At 39.1% G+C, this 23,855-nt stretch overlaps 1 protein-coding gene across 1 annotated transcript; it reads right to left on the bottom strand.

The window, feature by feature from the left end:
• Positions 1-337: 337 nt before the first annotated feature.
• LOC308652107 (protein yippee-like 1) lies at positions 338-1,035 on the bottom strand (the record flags this gene model as incomplete). The annotated part of the gene is made up of 1 exon (XM_081299809.1): positions 338-1,035. Exon 1 carries the CDS (start codon positions 695-697, stop codon positions 338-340), a length of 360 nt encoding a protein of 119 aa, XP_081155935.1. The 5' UTR covers positions 698-1,035.
• Positions 1,036-23,855: the final 22,820 nt, after the last annotated feature.

Genomic DNA, 23,855 nt, shown 5'->3' on the forward strand with positions numbered 1-23,855 from the left:
TGCCCAAGTATTTAACTCATTAGCTAAGTCATCAATTTGATCCATAGTATATGGAGTAATAATTTTTTTTCATCAGTTGGTTAATTCTTTTTCTAGAACTTGAGAAGTTAGAAAAAGATCATTGCAAACTTTCAGAAACAACCATGTACATAAACAGGACACAAATTGGGGATGCCTTACCCAAGGAGATGGCCAAGAGAGGCCTTTGAGTGTCAAAGCACGGCTAGCCTGTGAGGTCAAAGTTCAAGAAATATTGTCATCTGGGATGCTCTTACATCTCCATTACACTTCAGTCTCTTTCACAAAATAGTATTCAAGAGAATGGAAAGTTTCCACTTTATTCCCAACCATTGTCTTTGATCATGTGGGCAAGCTCAATAATAAATTTTCCTTCCTTATATTTCTGACTGCTCTCAAAGGCATGCTCATATTTCCACCCGAGTGTGGTCTTGCAGTTCTCACAGTAGATGTCTGCAACTGCATGCAGCCCAGTGAGAAGGACCCTCTCCTCAGCGGGACCGCAGCCCATGTTCACCACAGAATTGAAGAGGTAGGCTCTTCCCTGACTTCCCTGAAAGGACTTGGAGATCAGCTCGTCGTGATTGGCCAGGTGGGCTCTGCAGTGGATACAGCTGTACGTTCGGTGACAGTTTGGTAGGTAAGCTTGGAACGTTTTGGATTTGGTCATTTTCACCATTTCTGCTGGGTGCTCCTCACTCAGCTCAGGGCTGGCACTTGAAGACCTGTGGCTCTGCTGGACTCTCTGACAAAAGAAACACTGGAAAATGCACGCAAGAGCCGTTGTTGTTTGGAAGGGTGTGTGGCACTGTCCACACAGCTGGGACAAGAAAAAAATGTCACAACGGCCGCTCTGCGGTCCGTGCCCTGGCCCGCAGCGCCCATCCGGCCCGGGCCTCGGTCAGCACGGGCTCTGCTCTCAGGCGGCCCCGGCATGGCCCGGGACGTGCTGCGGCTGTTGGCGCCTCGGCAAACCGCGAGGCATCCTCTCGCCGCCGCCCCGCGGGCCGCCAGCCCTTTGTTTTTTCTGGAGTAATAATTTTATTAGGAGAAATTCCAAACATTCCCTTTGCTGCTTTTATTCCTTTGAGTATTAATTGTCCCACAGCCTCAGGATACCTAGTAAGAATAGTGTTAGGAGAATAAGATAAATGTATCCATAATAATGGACCTTCTTGCCAAAATACTCCTGTAGGAATATTTTCAGTGGGTAATACAATAAATAATAGAGGCAAACTTATATCAATTCTATCCAGATGCATATTTTCCATATATGTTTCAATGAGTTTTGATGTTTTTCTCGATTCAGGCGTTAACATGCGGGGTAAGTTTGGATCCAATGGACCTTTTAAGATATCAAATAAAGGTCCCAACTCTCCTGTTGGTATGCCTAGATAAGGCCTTATCCAATTTATGTCTTCTAACAATTTTTGAAAGTCATTAAGTGTTTTAAGTTGATCTACTCGTATTTGAATTTTTGGTGGGTGGGCCATGGTCGAGGATAATAGAACTCCTAAATAATTAATTGGAAAATTTAATTGTACTTTATCTATTGCTATATCTAGATTATAATTTTTTAATAAGTTTGTAAGTGTAGCATAGCATTCTAGCATTGTATTTTTATCTTTGTGTACTAATAATACCTCATCCATATAATGAAATACTTGTAGTTCAGGATTTTGATTTCTAAGTGGCTGGATTGCTTTGTCAACATAAACTTGACACATAGTAGGACTATTAGCTATCCCTTGAGGGAGTACTTTCCATTCCGGCAGAGGCGCAGATGTCCAATCCTGTGCCCCCTCTGGTTTGTCTGATAAGGGAGTTAGTTAATGGATAATGTGTCCTGGGCACTACCCTGATGGTGTTGCTGGGTTCCTTCAATGCCCCATATATTTGTAGTTGTGGGCCCCGGGGCATTGGACCCCCCTGTCCGTTTTTTGGCAATGGAGTACCCGCTACAGTAGTCTGAGAACAGCATTTACTAGCCCAATGTTTTCCTCTATGACATCATGGGCAAACACTTGGTATTTTTCTTTTTTGATCATCCCCAGTTTTGTTACTTGTTTTAAATCCTCCTCCTATGGAGCAACTCCTTTTAAAATGTCCTGCTTGACCACAATTATAACATGTTTTTGGCCTGGCACCTAAAGCCTGTTGTACTCCTTGGGTTACTGCAGCTGCCAAGACTTGCCCCTATACCACTGGTTCATTAATATCTCTACACAATTTAATATATGCACTTAAGTCTTTATATTTCCAAGGTCGAATAGCCTCTCTACACCATCTATTGGCTTGTTCATAAGCTAGTTGTTTTATTAATGGCATCGCTTGTTCTACATCCCCAAAGACTCTGCTTGCTGTTTGCATAAGCCTATCCACAAACTCAGCGTAAGGTTCATTAGCTCCTTGTATTACCTTAGGTAATTGACCTTGTAAATCTCCCTGTCCTTGTAAAGTCTTCCATGTCTTAACCGCAGCTGAAGCGATTTGTAAGTATATGGCAGGATCATATCCAGCTTGTTGCTGCTGACCCTCATAAGGTCTCTCTCCTAGCAACATATCTAGATTTCTCTGTGGATACCCGACTGCTGCATTTCACTTAGCAGTCTCCACACACAATTCCTGATTAGTAACTTTCCATAACAGATATTGTCCTCCATTTAGCACAGTTTTGCACATGCTAGCCCAATCTGCTGGTGTCAAGTTTAAACTTGCAATGGCTTCAACCATGCTTACAGTAAAAAGGGCTTGAGGACCATAGGATGCTATAGCTTCTTTTAACTGCTTTATAATTTTAAAATCCAAAGCCTGGTGATAGCACTGCCCTCCCGCATCCTCAAGTACAGGGCATGCTAATCTTCGAGGTCCTGTCTCAGGATCCCATTTATCACTTATGGAGGATGGGTGTCACCCAGAATATGTTGTCCCCATATACATAGGTGGAGCTGTTGGTCGAATACTTACACCTTCTGGTGATAGAAAGGTATTAGTAGAAGCCTCTTGTTGTAACTCCTCCCCCATAGCCCTTCCTCCTCTGAACTTTCTTCCCCTTTCTGACTAGCTCGAGAGACTTCCTCTTTTACTTGATCTAAGATGTCTTCTCCTTCCTCTATTATAGTCTGAACTGAAGGCTTTGGACTAAGCAAACAAGATCGTATCAATGTCCATAATGGTAATGTGCCGACTGGCAGAGTTCCTGGGCTTTTCTTTTCTATCTTTTTTAAATCTTCACCGGGCTGGGGATGTGGCTCAAGCGGTAGCGTGCTCGCCTGGCATGCGTGCGGCCCGGGTTCGATCCTCAGCACCACATACCAACAAAGATGTTGTGTCCGCCGAGAACTAAAAAAAATAAATATTAAAAATTCTCTCTCTGTCTCTCCTCTCTCACTCTCTCTTTAAAAAAAAAATCTTCACCATGATGGTCCCATTGTGGTATATTTAACAACCGCTCCTTTAAGAATCATGGACTACATTTTTGTATCCTATCAACGTATGCCCTAACTGTTCTTGGTTTTACTGGGGTGCCTCCTTCCTTTAGCAATTTACTTAACACCCTTTCGGTTTGATTTTTACTAACTTCTGATCCCATATTTCTGTAACAAAGACAACACAACACAGTAAGATAACACAAAACAAAAATGAAACAAAACGAAACAAAAAAAAGCACATTGTATCAATTTTTCTATTTTCTTGAAATGGCCATCCTATCTGTTCCTCGGGGACGAGCAGCTTTCCTCCCGTCCTATCTATTTCTAGGGACGGGCAGCTTACCTTGTCACTTACCCCCGAGCGTCCTGGAGTTCCCCTTACGGGCCACCACTTGCTGCAGTCCAGCTGGGCGAAATAATCGGGAGGTGACAAGCAACTTGTGAAGGTTGAAGCAGGAACTGCTTTATTGCGGAACAGCAGAGGTATATATATCTAACTGATTACATACAGCTTGACTCAATCAGCATCATCCAATCATGGCATTGCTCCCCTACAGATACAGCAATCAGCCAATAAGGAATCCCCACCATCTTGATGGCTCGGTGGTGTTGCCTCACAAACCACTCCTTCTGGCAAACTGCCAGGCATCATCTTGACTTGATTGCGGCCTCCAACAACCTATTACAGCATTGTGCAAGAATTAAAAGAAAGACCATATGTTAAAGATATAGCATAGTATGTGACAAATAATAAGTGCTCGAAAATGTTGGTAATTCTTTCCTATTTTTTGTAAGTTGAATAAGTACCTTGCATATAGTGGGCACTCAATATTTTTTAATTAAATCGATCCTTGTTGAATTTAATTAAATTTTGGGCAAATACTTATATGTTCTCTCTTTTGGGAATGTGAAATTTAATACTGATTATAGAGAATAAGTTGAGAAATGGAGAGACATGGTGTTGGTGATGAAATTATGTCATTCACTCTTTGTAATTAATTAAATAAAAGTGCACAGCAGAATGAACTAGAGACATTCCCAAGGAAATGTCAAGGCTGGATACCAGATCTGATCTGTGGTCGTGTCCATCATCCTCTCAATAACAAATTCAAGCAAAGTATAAACCTCTTTTCCATTCAAAAAACTATGCAAACACCAAATTCAGGAATGGGCTCACTGGTTCCTTTATTTCCCTGCTAGGTTCAGTTTTGGGGTTTAGTCTTGAACTTTTCCAGGAGATTTGGTATTCTGATGGACAGAATTATGGAAAAATTAAATTCATCAATAAGAAAATTATTTGTCAAGGAAATTGACATGGCCATCTATCTTCAAATATATAAACATTTGTGTACTTGTGTGTGTATGCACGCACATGAGCGCACAACCAAGGAAATATTGGTCAGAGGAACCTCTGTGACATTAAATCCAGAAAAAGAAAGGAGAATAGGGATATCTACAAAGTCAACATTTAATTGTATTTCACTCTACAGGGATATTTAAATTGGCAATTTTGAGTGAGTTCCCAAGACAAACTGGCAGCAACAGCCTAGTTTATGAGATGGACCCAAGGTGCAGATTTTCTTTTTTTTTAATTAATTTTTTAAATTTATATATGACAGTGGAATGCATTACAACTCTTATTGCACATATAGAGCAAAATTTTTCATATCTCTGTTGGTACACAAAGTATATTCACACCAATTCGTGTCTTCATACATGTACTTTGGATAATAATGTCCATCACACTCCACATCATTCTAACCCCATTCTCCGTCCCTTCCCCTCCACCCCTCCATCCTATCTAGAGTTCATGTATTCCTCCCATGCTCCTGCTCCCTACCCCACTATGAATTCCTCATATCAGAGAAAACATTAGGCATTTGGTTTTTTGGGATTGGCTAACTTCACTTAGCATTATCTTCTCTAAATCCATCCATTTACCTGCAAATGCCATGATTTTATTCTCTTTTATTGCTGAGTAATATTCCATTGTGTATATATGCCACATTTTTTTTATCCATTCATCTATTGAAGGGCATCTAGGTTGGTTACACAGTTTAGCTATTGTGAATTATGCTGCTATAAACATTGAAGGTGCACATTTTCAAAGGAGAAATCTAAGACCAGTATATGATCCTTGGGCCCCTCAGACAAGACCTTTCAATCTGGTCACTGATATGAAAATATGGAGAAATTATAGATACAAAGGTCTTGAGAGGAAGATGTCTTCTGAGAGGACAGGCATCAGGATACAGAGGTTGCTTCTTCTTTACCCCAAGCTAGCAACAAGGGCTATGAGAGGCAGCATGGAGAGCCTGATGTGGGCACCAGAACATGAAAGGCAGAGCAGCCCGACGAGGCTGGATTCAGACATGGAAAGAGGGCGGCACCCTTGGCAATGGAGTACAGGGTGGTGCCAGGGAAGTTTTGTTTCTGCTCTAAAAGGAGAATCAAAGTTTGGAGAATCTGAGAGATCAAATATGGGACCTACAGTAGGAATCATTATAAACTATAAATTGTAAAAGTAGGTGTCGTTATAAAAAGGATCCTTTGGGAATAGTATTCTACTAATTTTTTTTCTTTTTTTTTTAGATGTAAATAGACACAATACATGTATCTTACTTATTTTTACGTGGAGCTGAGGATGAAACCCAATGCCTCACACGTGCTAGGCAAGCACTCTACCACTGAGCCGCAACCCCAACCCTTCTACCATTTCTGTAAAGAATAGGTGGGAAACAACCAATAAAAAAAAAAAAAACAATAAAAAAAAGAATAGGTGGGAATACACATGATATTTGCTTATGCATGTATAAAATGTCTTCAAAGGGATACATAACAGACAACTAATACTGGATGTCTATGTGCAAGGAAACTGGTAACTGGGAGTAAGGAGTCTTATCAGTCATCTGAACTTTTCAAATTTTGAACAAAGTAAATATACCAGGTATTTAAAAATCAAAAATTTTACAGAAACAGGTTTTTAATTAAAAAAAGAGGAGAAAAGAAAATAAATTAGAATTGAAAGAACCCTCCCAAATGATGGCCTACCATAGTGACTGGACCCCAGAAGAGGGGACAGAAGATGAGGGGACACTGAACATGGCTAATTGAAGAAGGTGACATACACATCCAAGGAGCTACAGCCTCAGAGGTTGGACAGGAGAGTATTTAAAGAACCCAGGGAACTCTTCTAAGGAAAAGAACTGGCTTTAAATATCTACTAAGTCTGGGGTGAACAAAGCGTAAAGTGAGGATGTTTTTGTGTCCCTTACAGTCTTCCCTTCCTCCCCAACTCCCTGCTTTGCTCCCTAAGAGGTGCAGAAATTAAAATTAGTGAGCTTGAGGAAAGGAATATGGTCCAGGTAGAAAGAGAAGGGAATGACCACGTCCTTCTCCCAAGACACAGCACAGCTGCCATTTTAAAAAAAAATGGCAAACTAACTACATCACTAGCAAATCAGGGAAACACAAAGTGAAACCATAACCAAAAACTATTTCGTATCCATCAGATGGGCACCATGTGTTGACAAAAATGTCAAACAATGATAATTTTTTAACTTGACATGAAGTAAAGTTGACAATGTAGCCATGACCCAACATTTTCACTCAAAATGGTCTGCATTCTCAAACTCTTTGTTACTGGACCACAACAAGATAAAGAGCTTGTTCAAATTGTAAATCAATAATAAGTCACTATGTTTAGTGACTTATTTTTTGAAGATAGACTTTTTGATGAAGGAAATAGTGTATGGACGTGTTCTGACATAAGCTCCTTTTCTCTGTGCAAAAAAATATTAAGCAATTTACTGTCATAAACCACTAAGTTTCAGGATAACTTGTGCAGCATTAATAATTAGAAGCTAAATTTGTAATCATAGTCTATATGCTTTTTTTTTTTTTTTGGTTCCAGGGATTGAACCCAGTGGCATTTAAACACTGAGCCACATCCCCAGCCCTTTTTTATATTTTATTTAGAGACAGGGTCTCACTGAGTTGCTTAGCACCTCGCCTTTGCTGAGGCTGGCTTTGAACTCACAATCCTTCTGCCTTAGCCTTGTGAGCCACTGGGATTACAGGCGTGTGCCACCACACCTGGCTCTATATACATTTCTTATTTTGTTCCCTTTTTTCTTGTTTTAGTCAGGAGTGATACTAAAACATAACCACAAGTAAGGTTGGGAGATAATCAGAAGGGGGCAGGATCAGAAGCTGCCTCCAATCTTAGGAATCAGTAAGCTAGAGGACAGCAGCTATTTACCTGTCAGTGCAGAATTATTTATTTTAATATTTAAACCATCAAACCAGGGCAGACAACTTGTTAGCTAGGAATTAGGTATACCTTATTTTAGTGTTTTCAGTGGGCTTTGGTCCATTTGTTTAATCAACCTAACATCCTTAAAAGAAAAACTTGACAAGAATTCATCTTTGGAGGGGCTGGGGATGTGGCTCAAGCGGTAACGCACTCACCTGGCATGCGTGGGGCGCTGGGTTCGATCCTCAGCACCACATAAAAATAAAACAAAGATGTTGTGTCTGCCGAAAACTAAAAAATAAATATTAAAAAATTCTCTCTCTCTCTCTCTCTCTCTCTCTCTCTCTCTCTCTCTCTCTCTCTCTCTCTCTTCTCTCTCTCAAAAAAAAATTCACCTTTGGAAAGATATACTGGACTAATGTTTTTCAACAGACAAATCTGCAGGTATATGCCTATCTCAACAACATCGTGTTTGTCTAATGATGGATGTCACACAGGCCTGGAGATCATGACTCATCTTGGAGGAATGGCTCTGAGATATTGAGATTCTATGGGAAGGCACATGATCATGCTTAACTGCTGATCAGATACCTCAGAACAAAACAAAACCATAACATAGAATGTACCTTAAAGTGTTTTGAGGATTCAGTCATTCACAGGCACAGGTAAAATAGACCAGTAAGGGAGCAGTGTTTATCTGCCCCTCAGAAAAAGAGGGACTTGGGATTTGAGCTCATCGGTGGTTCAGAATCTTCCTTTTATGAAATGTGAGGTTATTTGATCATTGTAGAAAGTTACAGCTTAGAAAAAAAGAAATTCTGATTAAACAGGATCTATTAAAATAATACAAAGCACTTGACCTCATTTAATTTACTTAAAACTTCTTGTTGACAAATAGATTGTTTCTGCCTGATTGTGAGTTCAAAGATTTATTACACTCTGGCAAAGTCAAAGCATCACTCTTTAGGAGAATGATCGGTGATTTTTTGCTTTTTTTTTTTTTAATCTACATTACAGTTACAGGGATTTAGCAGCAAACAAGCCTAAATAAGCACAAACATTTCATGTGGACTGAGAATTTATTTTACCTTTAAGATCTTAAAAATGCCCACTTCAAGCTGGGCATGATGGTGCACACCTGTAATCCCAACACTCAAGTGGCTGAGGCAGGAGGATCACACGTTCAAAGCCAGCTTCAGCAATGGTGAGGTGCTAAGCAAGTCAGTGAGATGTGTCTCTAAATAAAATACAATATAGGGCTGGGGATGTGGCTCAGTAGTTGAATGCCCCTGAGTTCAATCCCTGGTATAAAAAAAAAAAATTCCACTTTCAATAAACTATAAATACAACTAACATTGATTTTTGCATAAACTAGATGTGAAGAATGAAATCCTTGTGACAAAATTGCAGGATTTATATGGACCTGAGACTTTACTATTTGAGTAGCAGGGCATTATAGTTCTGAGTCCACACCTTTTATTCATGGTGACTTGCCCTATGACTCAACAATAAGGAATTTGAATTGTATGGACCTAGTGTTAGCAGGGATTCTGGTTTTAAGGTATGTATCTTTTTTTGAGCAATAGAATATGACTTGAAGTTACGAGGAACTAGAGGACAAATAGCTAAATAAGTGGTAGCAACTACACTTTCTCCCACCACCCTGTTCTTGATTTACTGGTTTATCATGGTTGGTAAAGGTAAGTGGGATTTGGTAAGTACCTCCTGTAATGTATAAAGTTGCATGCAAAGGGTAGAGATGTCCTTCACAAAGTTAGTGTGTGTGTGTGTGTGTGTGTGTGTGTGTGTGTGTGTGTGTTGTTAGGGATTGAACCCAGGGCCTTGCAAGCACTCTACTACTAAGCTATATCCCAGTCTCACAAAAGTTAACTTCACAACCAAAAATAAAACATAAACCTGTTAACATGGTTCTATACATTTAGCTAAAGCTAATGAAATGTCACTAGATACTGGGTTATTCAGATCAAAGTAGCTTTGGGGGATTGAATGGTGTGGAATATTGCTTCAAATCTGCACTTCACTTGTGGGGACTAATCCCTGTCGAGGTGAGCACTGAAGCACTCCTGGCATGGAGCCAGGCAGAGAGGTAGCCAGTTTCCTTCTCCTCTCTATTTCTGGATTGGCTGAAAGCAAACCAAGCAAACCCAAACCCAAACTTAAAGCTGGCTGGCTTTATGTTTTTATTTTAAATAGAGGTTTAGAATCATTGATTCATTCATTGTAGCAATTGGGAGACATTAGTAACAATAAGTACAGCTGAAAAACAGTTTATTTTTATTTACTTATTTTTATGTGGTGCTCAGGATTGAGCCCAGTGCCTCATGCATGCGAGGCAAGCACTCAACCACTGAGCTACAACCCCAGCCCCTGAAAAACAGTTTTAAAAAATATAATTGAGGGCTGGGGATGTGGCTCAAGCGGTAACGCGCTCACCTGGCATGCGTGGGGCGCTGGGTTCGATCCTCAGCACCACATAAAAATAAAATAAAGATGTTGTATCCACCGAAAACTGAAAAATAAATATTAAAAAATTCTCTCTCTTCTCTCTCTTTAAAAAATTTATATATATATATATATATGTGTGTGTGTGTGTGTGTGTGTGTGTGTGTGTGTGTGTATAATTGAGTGAAAAAACCAAGTTGCTTAAAGAATCTGAGGTTTATGTAAGTAAAAACCAAAATAATTTTGTGTTGTGTACAAGTACATAATAATTTATAAAGGTGGCAAACCCTGGTGGTGAGAAGGTCTGAATCAGGATGAGGACCATTTTTGATAATTTTGTTGCTATGATATGCTTCTGTTTTGTTAGTTTTCCTCAAGATCTGTAAATGAGACAACCAATATATATTAAAATCTAAGAACCAAGTCTTTCCTATTTTCTCCACATTAAGAACAAGAACACTGAAATGTGTGATTCAGAAATTTTTTTAAGCTTTAAAAATTGTTGTTTCCTACATTTGCTCCTCATGAACCTTTAAAGATTAGTTTCCTTTACTGTCAAGTACCTTCATCAGCATTTCCCCTGTTGGGATTCCCTTTAAATAGCCTTGCTAACAGACATGGTAATCCCTTTAACTGTACAAAGGCAATCCTTTTACTTAGAACACTCTTAAAATGAAGAGCATCCCTAGAGCATCATTCTGTTTGATGCTGATTTATGACCCAGTAATACAAATGAAATACGTGATGAACATCTTCTAGCAAGACAGCTGCGAGGAAACACGGCTGAAGGGTGCATCAGAATGAGGTTACATGTAACCAGACCTGGTTCTCTTTCGCAAAGGAGAGAGTGAGCCATCCTATTTCCAGGCATTGGAAAGTTTTAAACTTTTGACAGGAGATTTTCTGTAGCACTTCCAAAAATAGAAAAAGGCAGCTGGGTGCCCAGCCTTGAAGAGGACCACAGGTTTTAAAGAGGCTTATCAGCCACTAAAAACACTCCTGGAATCCCAGGACTGGGTGCTCCCACCTGTTGAACAAGGATTGGGAACATGTGAACATTTGGTGACAAATCCTACTGCACTGACAGCAAACTAGAAAATATTATATGAGAGAAAAAAGCCACTGAAAAATTGACAAGCGTAAAACAGAGCAGTGGTGAAGGGGCTGCTGGTTATGGAAATATAAGTGGTTACACAAATTATTGAGAATTGAAAACTTGTGCAAAGGAAACATACCCTTCTAATGTGCTGATGCATTTATATGCATTTTCTAATTTTCTTTGTTACATACATAAATGGCTGTATTATAAATAATACATGTGAATTTTATATAGCCTTTCTCTAACTGGTAATAACATCTGTATTTTCATAGGTGTTTTCTTGTTTAATTCTCATGAAGATCTATAATGCATCACCATCATCTCTCTCTCACAGATGAGGCAGCTGAACTTGGAAAGGTGCAGCTACCTGCTCATGGTCAAAAGGTTGGAGAATGGTAGCTAGAACTCAAACCCAATCATCTGAATCCAGAATGTGTGCCTGTTCCATTATACCACATAGCTGTGCAGAGTAGCTAGATGTCATTAAGAAACGACACTGGAGCCGGTGGCAGTGGCACATGCCTGTAATCCCAGAAGCTTGGTAGGCTGAAGCAGGAGGATTGCAAGTTCAAAGCCAGCCTCAGCAATTTAGTGAGGCCCTAAATAACTCAGCGAGACCCTGTCTCCAAAAATAAAACACAAAAAAGGGCTGGGGATGTGGCTCAGTGGTTAAGTGCCCCTTGGTTCAATCCCCAGTGCCAAACCACAACAACAACAAAAAATGACACTGGAATGATTTGTTGACACCAAAAGCATATGAGCAACTAAGTGAGAAATTGTTCTCTTTGCTCAGTTGATGATCCCTGTCTTTCCCCAACTATCTAATCACCATTTAACCAGCCCACAGAGGTAAATAAGGACTATGATGTTTATATGCATCTCTCTTGATCCTAAATTAATTTGACCCCCTGTCAGTATCTTTAATCCTGAACTCAGGCCAAAATGAAGGAGAAATGTATTAAATTTCTATTTTAAAATGTATATAGAGCTATGCAATTGTTATTATAACATTTTATTTTTGTCCTGAGATCCCAGTTTACTTTTAGCACAAGAATTTGATATTACTGGAATATAAACAATTTATATTTATTTGTGTTTTTTGTCAGATGTAGTAATAAAGAGTGCACACTGCAAAGTTTGTGCTCATGAAACAGACTACACAAGGTTTATAGGTAGTGGGAGATGAGAACAAAAGTGAGAGAGTAACATTATTAAAAGTACGAGAACAAAGGACTGCTCCCCTCCTCCCCTAAAGTGTTCCCCATAGAGATTATGCATTTTCAGGGCCAGTTCTGAGTTAGGAGGGGATAGAAAGTATAGAGTAATTCCTCGATCTCTTTTGATTGCGCCCTCTAGCTTCCCAGAATAATTTATGAGACACATAAGAGTCATTAGGACATGGCACACTAAGAGATGTAATTTCACCATGGATCCATGTTAGAAATCCAAAACGGGTCTTATGAAATAACTAAACCTAATGTGAATACTATTTTGAATCTGAGAGAATTTTTATATCATCTCTTAAATTTCTCCCAGAAAAAGTAACTATGGATCTCTGACAAAGTATTTCATTGAATTGTTTACAGAAGACAGTCAGTTTTAAAAGTACATTTAATAAAAAATGTATTTCAATAAATGTCTTTTGGTATCTGGAGCTGACCTAGTGATTCAAACAGAAAAGGAGATTAGATTCCTGAAATAAATTTCTGATTCCATCACTGACTCATGTGCATGCTTAAGCAAGTTGTTTAATCTTTTATTATCTTAGTTTCCCCACCTATAAAATGGGGGTAATAATATTTGCATTAGATAATGTCAGCAAAGCACTTGGAGAACCTCAGATGAAGGACGCCAGAAGTATTTTGCTATCTTAAGCATGACCTCATCCTGTCTGAGAAATGGACTTTACTAGGCTTGCTGATTACTCCAACACCTGATTTCCAAATGTTCAATCTTCAAATTGCTTTTTTGCCTTATTCACTTCTATTTATACTCAATGTGCATTTTCACGGGGCTGTTTGTATTGTTTTGAGATGATGCTTTGAAGAAGAAGCTGTTAAGCTGGGCTTTAATTTTTTGCTGTTTTAACTCTTCTACTTATGTTGAAGATTTGAAACAAATAGAAAAGCAGGTAAGCTACTTATTATGAGAGGTTCTAGGAGAGTTATACAGTAGTAGCTGTATCCATTAATTCCTCTTATTTATAGTTTGTTCATTTTACAAGTTAATTTGTAGTGAACATATATTTCTCTGTGTATACTTTGTGCAAGTTTTAAGGCAGATGTTGAGACTGTCGTAAATTTTTATGTTTGTGTCCATTTTCTAGAACAAGATGATATAAGGGCAGAGGATTAGTTGCTTAGAACTAAATCTGAGCTTAACCTACAGTCCAACTAGCTAATACATGTTGATCTCCTTGAGAAAATTACCAAGGTCAAAGGGCCACCTTGGGAATAATCAGATAACTAGAAAACAGAGCTGCTGATTCAATAACAAAACTTAGAGATAAAGTCAGATAGGAAGTTGGCTGCATTTCCCAAGAACAAAAGCACTTTATTGCCCCTCATGTCTGTCAACCTGCTTATCCAGAGCTGATAAAAATATTTCAGAGGAATAAACCATTGGTCTTTGAAAACTTAATAGAAAACTTAATTCTATTTCCAAAAGAAAAAATGTTTCATTTTAATCTACTAAGATGTTATTTTTTTTTTTTTAACAAAAGGAAATTTATTGGGAGGATACTGGGAGTAATAGCATTGAGTAAACAGCTAGAGAGCCAGGTATTGAAAAGAGCCAAGGACCAACGTGCTTTTAGAGCACAGGAATGATCACAAATGAGGGACAATTTAGCCAGGGCACTGCTACTGCCACTGCTGCTGCTGTTCCTGCTTCAGATATACATTCCATAGAGGGAGCCTGTGATCAACTTGCTTGGGTCACACACTTGCCTCTTAAGGAGAGAAGGTGGGGCACCTGAATTAACAGTTCCCCATTAACTTTTACTTACCCATTGTGAAGGAGGTCATTATCCAAGAGGAAATTACTGCAAAAAAGAAAAAGAAAGGAACCCCCCCCAAACAAATAAAAAACAACAACAGATAGAAAAAGACCAAAAGTTGTTGTTTATCTGATTTTAGCATCAAAAATAAGGCTGTTCTTGGGCTAGGGTTGTGGCTCAGTGGCAGAGCACTTGCCTTGTACATGTGAGGCACTGGGTTCGATCCTCAGAAATATAAAAATATTTAAAAATAAATAAAATATGAAAATAAATAAAATAAAGATTTTAAAAAAATAATGCTGGTCTCACAGAGTGAATTTGAAGCGGTTCCTCCCTTTCACTTCTTTGGAGTAGTTTTAAATTTTTTTTGTGTGTGTGTGTGTGTGTGTTTAAATACTTTAAAGCCAGTTAATAATTTTATTAATAAATGTTGCTCCTAAAGTGTTTTGAAAATGAAAGCCAATAAAAATTTGAGGGCAAATAAAGAGAAAATTTGCTAGAATAAATTTTTTAACAAAAAAAATCAATAAAAAATACATTGAATATTGTTCTTCCTACTAGAGAAACTGATAGCACAAAGATTCATCCATTTTTATTTAGTTCTTAACTTCTTTCCAGGACAGCTTCCCAATATTAGAGGATTATAAGTTCCAATGGATAAAGAAACTGTGATATACATACACAATGAAATATTACTCAGCATTAAAAGAGAATAAAAATTATGGCATTTGCAGGTAAATGGATGGAGTTGGAGAATATCATGCTAAGCCAAGGAAACCAATCCCACAAAACCAAGGGCAGAATGTTCTCTCTGATAAGTGGATGTTGATCCAGAAAGCAGGGGTGGGGTTTCGGGATAGGAAAAATGAAGGATTTTGATTGGGCAAAGGGGAGTGAGAGGTGGGGAGGGGGAATGGGGGCAGGAAAGATGGTGGAATGAGACTGACATCATTACCCCAGGTACATGTATGATAGAACATATGGTGCAACACTACATCATGTACAACCAGAGATATGAAAAGTTGTGCTACAATTGTGTACCATGAATCAAAATGCATTCTGCTATCATATATACCTAATTAAAATAAATTAATTTAAAAAAAGAAAATATGACTTGAAGCTATTAGATGCTGTGGTTTGAATTTTCTGAGGCTTTAAAAACATTGTAAATCTGCCTGACATAAGATTTTTTCATGATCCTATATAAGCAAAATCTTTGGTTACAAACTTGTTGTTAAAATAAAATCAACTTCTTTGAAGTAGTTGGAGAGGAATATGGCATTGGTTCTTTAAAAGTTTAGTGAGATTCAGCAATGAAGCCTGGTCCTAGGCTTTTCTCTGTTGGGAGACTTTTCATTATTGATTCAATATTCATATTTGTTATTAGTCTGCTTAGGTTTTCTGATTTCTAGTTTAATTTTGATATGTTAAGTGTCTCCAGAAATTTGTCCATTTTTTCCCCCTAGGTTTTCCAATTTGTTGATAATAGTGCCTAACAATCCTTGGTACTTCTGTGGTATCAGTTGTAATGTCTCCTTTTTTATGTCTGATTTTTATTTAGATATTCTCTCTTTTCTTAGTCTACCTAAAAGTTTGTCAATTAAAAAAATTTGTAGTTGTACAGCATACCTTTATTGTTTGTATATGTTTGTTTATTTATTTATTTATTTATTTTGTGGTGCTGGGGATTGAACCCAGGGCCTTGTGCATGCAAGGCAAATACTCTTCCAACTGAGCTATATCTTTTCAAATTATCAACTTTTTTTTTCATTCATCTTTTCTAATTTTTAGTTTTTTAAATTTTTGTTCTGATCTTTATTATTTTGTTCCTTCTGCTAGTTTTGGATTTGATTTGTTCTTGTTTTTCTAGTTCCTTGAGCTACATTGTTAGGCTGTTTTAGTCAGCTTCCCACACTATAACAATTGCCCAAAGAATAAAGGTTTATTTTGATTCACAGTTTTGGAGGTTCCAATTGATGGTGGAACAGCCCTGTTATTTTTGGGCCTGTGGCAAGGCATCATACCAAGGCAGGAGCATAGGGTGGCTCACCTCATGGCCAAGGAGCAACAACAACAACAAAAGAGACAAGAGCCCAGGTTCCCAAGAACCTCTTTGAAGGCATGCTCCCAATGGCCTAAGGCCTCCCACAAGGCTCTGCCTTTTAAAGTTTCCAACTCCTCCCAGTAGGATCAAGCTGGGGCATTTGAGGACATTCCAGATCCAAACTATACCAGATTGTTTATTTGAAATCTTTCTATTAAAAAAAAAGTTGGAACTTATTGAAATAAACAAAACTCTTTGTAAAATCCCAGCAGCTTTAGTTATGAAAGCATGGTGCCTGTGTACATAAACTTGCACCACAGGTGGGACTGGCTCATCTCTATTTCGTTCTATTCACAATTCTTCAAGCCTTTGGTGTCTGCAGTATTAGTGTTGGTGGATCCTACAATGCTGAACAAGGAAGAAAGAAAAGAAATTATAGAACAGCTACAAATAAGAATCTATAGTTTGAATATAACCTTTTAGAGATTGGGGGTGGGAAATACTATATTTGGGGTTCTGGAAAACATCTTAATTCTGAGTCAATATTCTACAGCTGACTTTCCTGTGTTTTAATCTCTGTCTTACTCTGTCATTTCACCTCTCTGTTACTCAGTTTCCTATCTATTAAACTGACATAACACCATCTCCCAGGGTAATTGTGCTAATCAAATCATTTAATACATGTCAAGCACTTGGAATGCTGTTTCAAGCATTCCAACATTGAGATCATCTCAAGATACAATTTTAAAAAGGGCTGTGGATGTTGTTCCATGGTGAAGTGCATGAGACCCTGGGTTCCATCCCAGCACCACACACACAAAAAAATCCCATCAAGAAATGTAAATAACTTATTGTGTCCCCAATAAAGGTCAGTAAAGCATGAAGTAGATTCTGCTATTTTTAGCTTAAGAATGGTATTCTTTAAAAGAGGGGAAACAAGTGGGACTGGGATGTGGCTCAGCGCTAGAGTGTTAGCCTAGCATATGTGAGGCACTGGGTTTGATCCTCAGCTCCACATAAAAATAAAGGTATTGTGTTCACCTACAACTAATATATATATATATATATATATATATATATATATATATATATGGAAACAAGTCAGTCACAGTGGTGCACATCTGTAACCTCCGCTACTCAGGAGGCTGAGGCAGGAGGATTGTTAAGTTTGAGGCCAGCATGGGCAACTTAGTGAGAACCTGTCAAAATTCTTAAAAGAGCTGGGAATGTAGGTGAGTGATAGAGTGTCTCTGGATTCTATTCCTAGTACTGAAAAAAAAAAAATCCCTAGCATATCAAGTTTGAAGCAGAGGTACACAGTCATCTACCACCTCTCTTGCCTAAGAAACAGACTAAAAATTAAAGGAAGCTCAGTGTTCTGTTGAGGGGCTTACAACAAAATAACAATAGACGATGTAATCACAATATTATTTCAAGTTTTGATAACTGTCCCCCTTTTCTGCATAGAGAAAATAGAAGAAATCACAATGTATTTATAGTAGAGTCATTATCAGCACCCAGATTTTAAAACTCCAATGTTTCCTACCTGAGAGACTGAAGTAGTAGGATTTCAAGTTTGAGGTCAGCCTGGGAAACTTAGCAAGACCCTCAAAATAAAATCAAAAAGGCTGGGGGTGTAACTCAGTAGAGCACTTGCCTAGCATGGATAAGACCCTGGGTTCAATCCCCAGAACCACACCAACAGAAAAAAAGAAAAAAGAAAAGAAAAAAGAAAGAAAGAAAAAGACAAAAAAAAATCCAAAATGTTTCCATTACTCTTAATTTCATTTTTGTAAAGGCAAAATAAAATGAATTAGTGTAGCATGTTATATATTCAAAGTATCCTTGTGTGTTCAGTGATATATTCAGTTGCCCCTTAACCATATCTGCCTATGACCCGTCTAACCTTGAGAATACTGCCCAACCCCACCCACCTCATGGGGTCCCTGTTAAAAGGGCCATCTAGGTGGGTGTGTTCAATCATACATTCTTTTCAGGGATCCTCTGTACACAGACTGAGCCATCAAAATCACTGTCTTGGCATTTAAGTCACAAGGCAGAAGTTGCTACTGGGGAGAGGCAGAGGATGGCTGCTATGGTCCCCATCCAAACCAGCCTTCCGTTTCCAAGTTTTCTTTTCTTGGAGTCTAAGATGTATATTCTTTTTTAAAAAAATATTTAATTTTTAGTTGTAGGTGGACACAATATCTTTATTTTATATTTAGTCATGCTGAGGATCAAACTCAGTGCCTCACGCATGCTAGGCAAGTGCTCTACCTCTGAGCCACAACCCCAGCCTCTAAGATGTATATTCTTCCAGTCCTCATCCTAGCCTGATTCTTGGTCAAGCAGAGTTCTTATTCTTTACTATCAGGTCCTGATTAACTATCTCTGCTTTAGTAAACTGCTAAAAATCAACATGGACATGAAGAAATAAAAATTGAGCCTGCCACTTTGTGCTTAGTAGCCAGGAAGAGAAATACATGAGCTAATAGAATGAAAAGATATTTTCAGTAGAACATTTTAAAGAGTCTTTTGAAATGTTGTATTCAATTACCACACCCTGTCAATTCTATTTCTCAAATATTTTTTCTTTATGCCCCCCCCAACACCACTTTTTTCACACTCATAGCCATCTCTTACCTGGATGATACTCTCTTAAGCAATATAAATAGATCTAAGATGACCTGATGGCTATTTTAAGAATACTCAAATGCCAAGGCTTTTACTGATACCCATATTCCTCATGAGGACCTCTTACTAAACGTTACTGCCTTCATTGCTTCGGTTGGGCTTCTTCCTTTTTCCTTAAATTATCCACAACACTGCTGAATTCAGGCTGAACTTTAATTTTTAGAAAGGGCTCAAGAATAACAGGAAAAAAAACCATAACATGGTGAAAGATACAATGTACCTACCTCCTTGATTAATAAGGTAGGGCTTGTTCTTTTATTCAACTAAGTTTTATTCTATTTTTAAAAATATCTATTCTTAAGTTTCAGGTGGACACAATATTTTACATTTATGTGGTTCTGAGGATCAAACCCAGTGCCTCATGCATGCTAGGCGAGCACTCTACCACTGAGCCACAATCCCAGCCCCTAATTTTTTTTTATTGTTGGTTGTTCAAAACATTACATAGTTCTTGACATATCATATTTCACACTTTGATTCAAGTGGGTTATGAACTCCCATTTTTACCCCGTATACAGATTGCAGAATCACATCAGTTACACTTCCATTGATTTACATATTGCCATACTCGTGTCTGTTGTATTCTGCTGCCTTTCCTATCCTCTGCTATCCCCCCTCCCCCCCTCCCCTCTTCTCTCTCTACCCCCTCTACTGTAATTCATTTCTCCCCCTTGTATTATTTTTCCCTTTCCCCTCACTTCCTCTTGAATGTAATTTTGTATAACCCTGAGGGTCTCCTTCCATTTCCATGCAATTTCCCTTCCCTCTTGCTTTCCCTCCCACCTCTCATCCCTGTTTAATGTTAATCTTCTTCTCATGCTCTTCGTCCCTACTCTGTTCTTAGTTACTCTCCTTATATCAAAGAAGACATTTGGCATTTGTTTTTTAGGGATTGGCTGGCTTCACTTAGCATAATCTGCCGCAGTCTGGCTGGGCATAATTCAGGAGCCACTTGTCAAAAGAAACAAACTTTATTTTTAGAACTACAAACACCAAACAAAACAGCTCCTCAGGAAAAAACCCTCAGAGCCCAACTGCCACCACCGGCTTCCCACAAGCCTCTCACCCACACAAGCCTCACCACCTCCCACAATCCTCCTGCTCTTGAGGCCGATTGGCTGGGTTGTGTGGGCGGAGCCAAAGAAGTCCCCCAATGAGCAGCTCCGTGGTCTGAAAGGGCAGGGAAACAGCCCAATGAGCATCACCGCAGAGGAGCCAATCAGCTAGATGTTGCTGGGGCCGCTGTGAGCCAATCATCAGCTGGCAGTCTGAAGGGCGGGGAAACAGCCCAATGAACATCACCGCAGAGGAGCCAATCAGCTAGATGTTGCTGGGGCCGCTGTGAACCAATCATCAGCCAGCAGCTGGAAGTTTGCTGGCAGCTGGAAGTTTGCTGGGGCCCCTTTGGCTGTGGCTCTCAACATAATCTGCTCTAATGCCATCCATTTCCCTCCAAATTCTATGATTTTGTCATTTTTTAATGCAGAGTAATACTCCATTGTGTATAAATGCCACATTTTTTTATCCATTCATCTATTGAAGGGCATCTAGGTTGGTTCCACAGACTTGCTATTGTGAATTGTGCTGCTATGAACATGGATGTAGCAGTGTCCCTGTAGCATGCTCTTTTTAGGTCTTTAGGGAATAGACCGAGAAGGGGAATAGCTGGGTCAAATGGTGGTTCCATTCCCAGCTTTCCAAGAAATCTCCAAACTGCTTTCCAAATTGGTTGCACCAATTTGCAGTCCCACCAACAATGAACAAGTGTACCCTTTTCCCCACATCCTCGCCAGCACTTGTTGTTGTTTGACTTCCTAACGGCTGCCAATCTTACTGGAGTGAGATGGTATCTTAGGGTGGTTTTGATTTGCATTTCTCTGACTGCTAGCGATGTTGAGCATTTTTTCATGTACTTGTTGATTGATTATATGTCCTCCTCTGAGAAGTGTCTGTTCAGGTCCTTGGCCCATTTGTTGATTGGGTTATTTATCTTATTGTCTAATTTTTTGAGTTCTTTGTATACTCTGGATATTAGGGCTCTATCTGAAGTGTGAGGAGTAAAGATTTGTTCCCAGGATGTACAAGCCCCTAATTTTTAAGAGGTCTCCCTGTGTTGCCCAGGCTGACGTTAAACCTCTTTAGGCTCAAGTGATTCTCCTGTCAAAGCCTCGAAAGTAGCTGAGACTATAGGCGTGTGCCACCAAACCTGGTTCAACAAATATTTGAATGCTCTATGTGATCACCTACGTGAATGTATGACACATCTCTGCTCTCAAGAGGCAGGTAGCACTAGGAATTGCTGATGTTGAGGCAAGGGTAATATAGGATATAAAGAGTACAAAGAGGCAGCAGCTAGCCAGTGTGTATCACCTCAAGTCATTTTAAAATGCTGAGCTCTCCCTCTTTATCTGGAAGATTCACTAGTTATTTGAGAACTTTGGAGTGGCTCACTCCCTCCCCAACTGGTGACATTACAGGGCTTTGGATAAGAGCTGGCTCCCGCTTGCAGGGGTTTCCTTTTTTCAGGGCTCTATTGGTTGTCTTGTGATGCTCGTGATAGATTTTCCCAGCTTCCAAGTCATTCAACCCAGGAAGCCAGAACTCCCCATTTCTTAGTTTTTGTGATCATAAAGATCTTAACTTAGCCGGGTGTGTTGGCACATGACTATAATCCCAGTGGCTAAAGAGACTGAGGCAGGAGGATCACGAGTTCAAAGCCAGTCTCAGCAAAAGGAAGGCACTAAGCAACTCAATGAGACCCTGTCTCTAAATGAAATACAAAGTAGGGCTGGGGATGTGGCTCTGTGGTTGAGTGCCCCCAAGTTCAATCCCTGGTACGGGAGTGTGGAATGGGGGGTCTTAAGTTAACCACCCTTGCCACATATCCCCATCCCACCCCCCACCCCAAAAAAAGGGAAGAAAAAGGAAAAACAGAAGCTACCCTAAAACAGTATTTGAGGGAAGGGAATTAGGGAAGATTTCATTGTAGTTCTGCCTAAAAAGCCAAGTCCTTAAGAGTAAGAATTAGTGAACCATGAGATTGGGGAAAGGGAGAGGACAGGAAAAGAAGTGTTCCCAAAGAGTCTAAGGATGTGTAGAAGAGCACAACATGTTTAGGAAACTGCAAGTAATTTACTATGCCCAGAGCATAGAGTTCAACGGTTTTTCTCTGTTCATGTTCAGGTGGAAGGCTAAACTTTTCAAACTTCCCAGAAGGGGCTTGCCCAACCCTGGCCAAAAAGAGACAGGCAATCAAGAGGAAGTTTCCTCCTCTTTCAGTCTGTGGCAGCCTTCTTGGTTTGGTGTCCCAGGCTCAGGATTCATTTCATTCTTGGTGGTTAATGCTAATAGAATCTTCCTTAGAGAAAGATTCCACAGCTGGGCACACTGTTCTTGCCTGTAATCTCAGTGACTCAGGAGACTGAGACAGGAGGATCACAAATTTGATACCAGTCTCAGCAACAGAGAGAAAGACTCTAGCTTAAGATTTTACTCTAGAACCTTACTTAATAAGAACACAGCAGTACATTATCTTCATGCATTCAGTGAGAACTCTTGTTCACATAGCCAACATACAGCCACTTTCAGTAGACTTTCAAGCCTACGGAACTGAATTTTGCATCTAAGCATTGGCATTAATTGTGGTATGAAATTTGTAAATTCTTTCATTTCCAAGTTGCAGTTCTTTCCACCGAATAAAACCAGTGTATTTCCAATTTTGTTTTGAGGATGAGAAGTTTACACAACTTAAAGATATTCTCATTGGAAGAAAGAAAGCAAATTGTTTCCAGGAATTTTAAAACTGGCATTGTACTATGGTGTTCCCTGGCCACTGCTGTCACCCAAAGTTACATGTACTTAATTTCTAGAGGCTCTAGTTCCTATTTCCAGGCTAATGACTTATTAAATTTTCCTTTCTAAAAGGATTGCAACAAGGCAGCAACTATTGAAAATATAGATGATCTTGGGGCTGGGGTTGGGCTCAGTGATAGAGTGCTTGTCTAGCACGTGCGAGGCGCTGGGTTCGAGCCTCAGCACCACATAAAAATAAATAAAATAAAGGCATTGTGTCCAACTACAACTAAAAAAAATTTAAAAAGAAAATATAGATAATCTTGAACATGCATTCTCAATGGAGAGGAAAATTGGTTTGTGGGGAGCAAAAATATCTATTTTGCATAACACAAAAATATATACAATATGTAAACAGATATTCAGTGTAAAAATTCATGGTAATGGGCTATTAGGAAAAAGTAAATCTAAACAGGATTTTTGGGGGGAGATGATGAAGAAAAGCTTAAGAGACTCTGGTGCAGAGATTCTTATGTCAAGTAAGGAAAACCTTAAGTAACTACTGAATTATTAAAATTTCCTGGATAAGTGAGGTATGGTGGTGCACATCTGTAATTCCAGTGGCTTGGAAGGCTGAGGCAGGAGTATTGCAAGTTTGAGGCCAGCCTCAGCAACTTAGCGAGGCTCTAAACAACTTAGTGAGACGCTGTTTAAAAAAAAAAAAAAAAGGCTAGGGATGTGGCTCAATGGTAAAGCGCCCCTGGATTTAATCTCCAGTGCAAAGAAAAAAGAAAAATTCCTGGATAAACTAGAAAATCATGGGTGTTCCATTTCTTTTTTCTTTTGGTACCCCAGGGGTAGTTAATCTCTGAGCCAGATCTACAGCCCTTTTTTATACTTTAATTAGAGAAAGGGTCTACCTAAGTTGCTTAGGGCCCCCACTAAGTTGCTGAGGCTGACCTTTTTTTGTTTTATTTTTTAGTTGTCAAAGGACCATTTATTTATTTATTTATTTACTTATGGTGCTGAGAATCAAACCCAGTGCCGCCTCACATATGCTA

This window comes from Spermophilus citellus, assembly GCF_964194105.1.
Source record: "Spermophilus citellus genome assembly, chromosome: 6".
In the NCBI taxonomy this organism is placed as follows: Eukaryota; Metazoa; Chordata; class Mammalia; order Rodentia; family Sciuridae; genus Spermophilus; species Spermophilus citellus.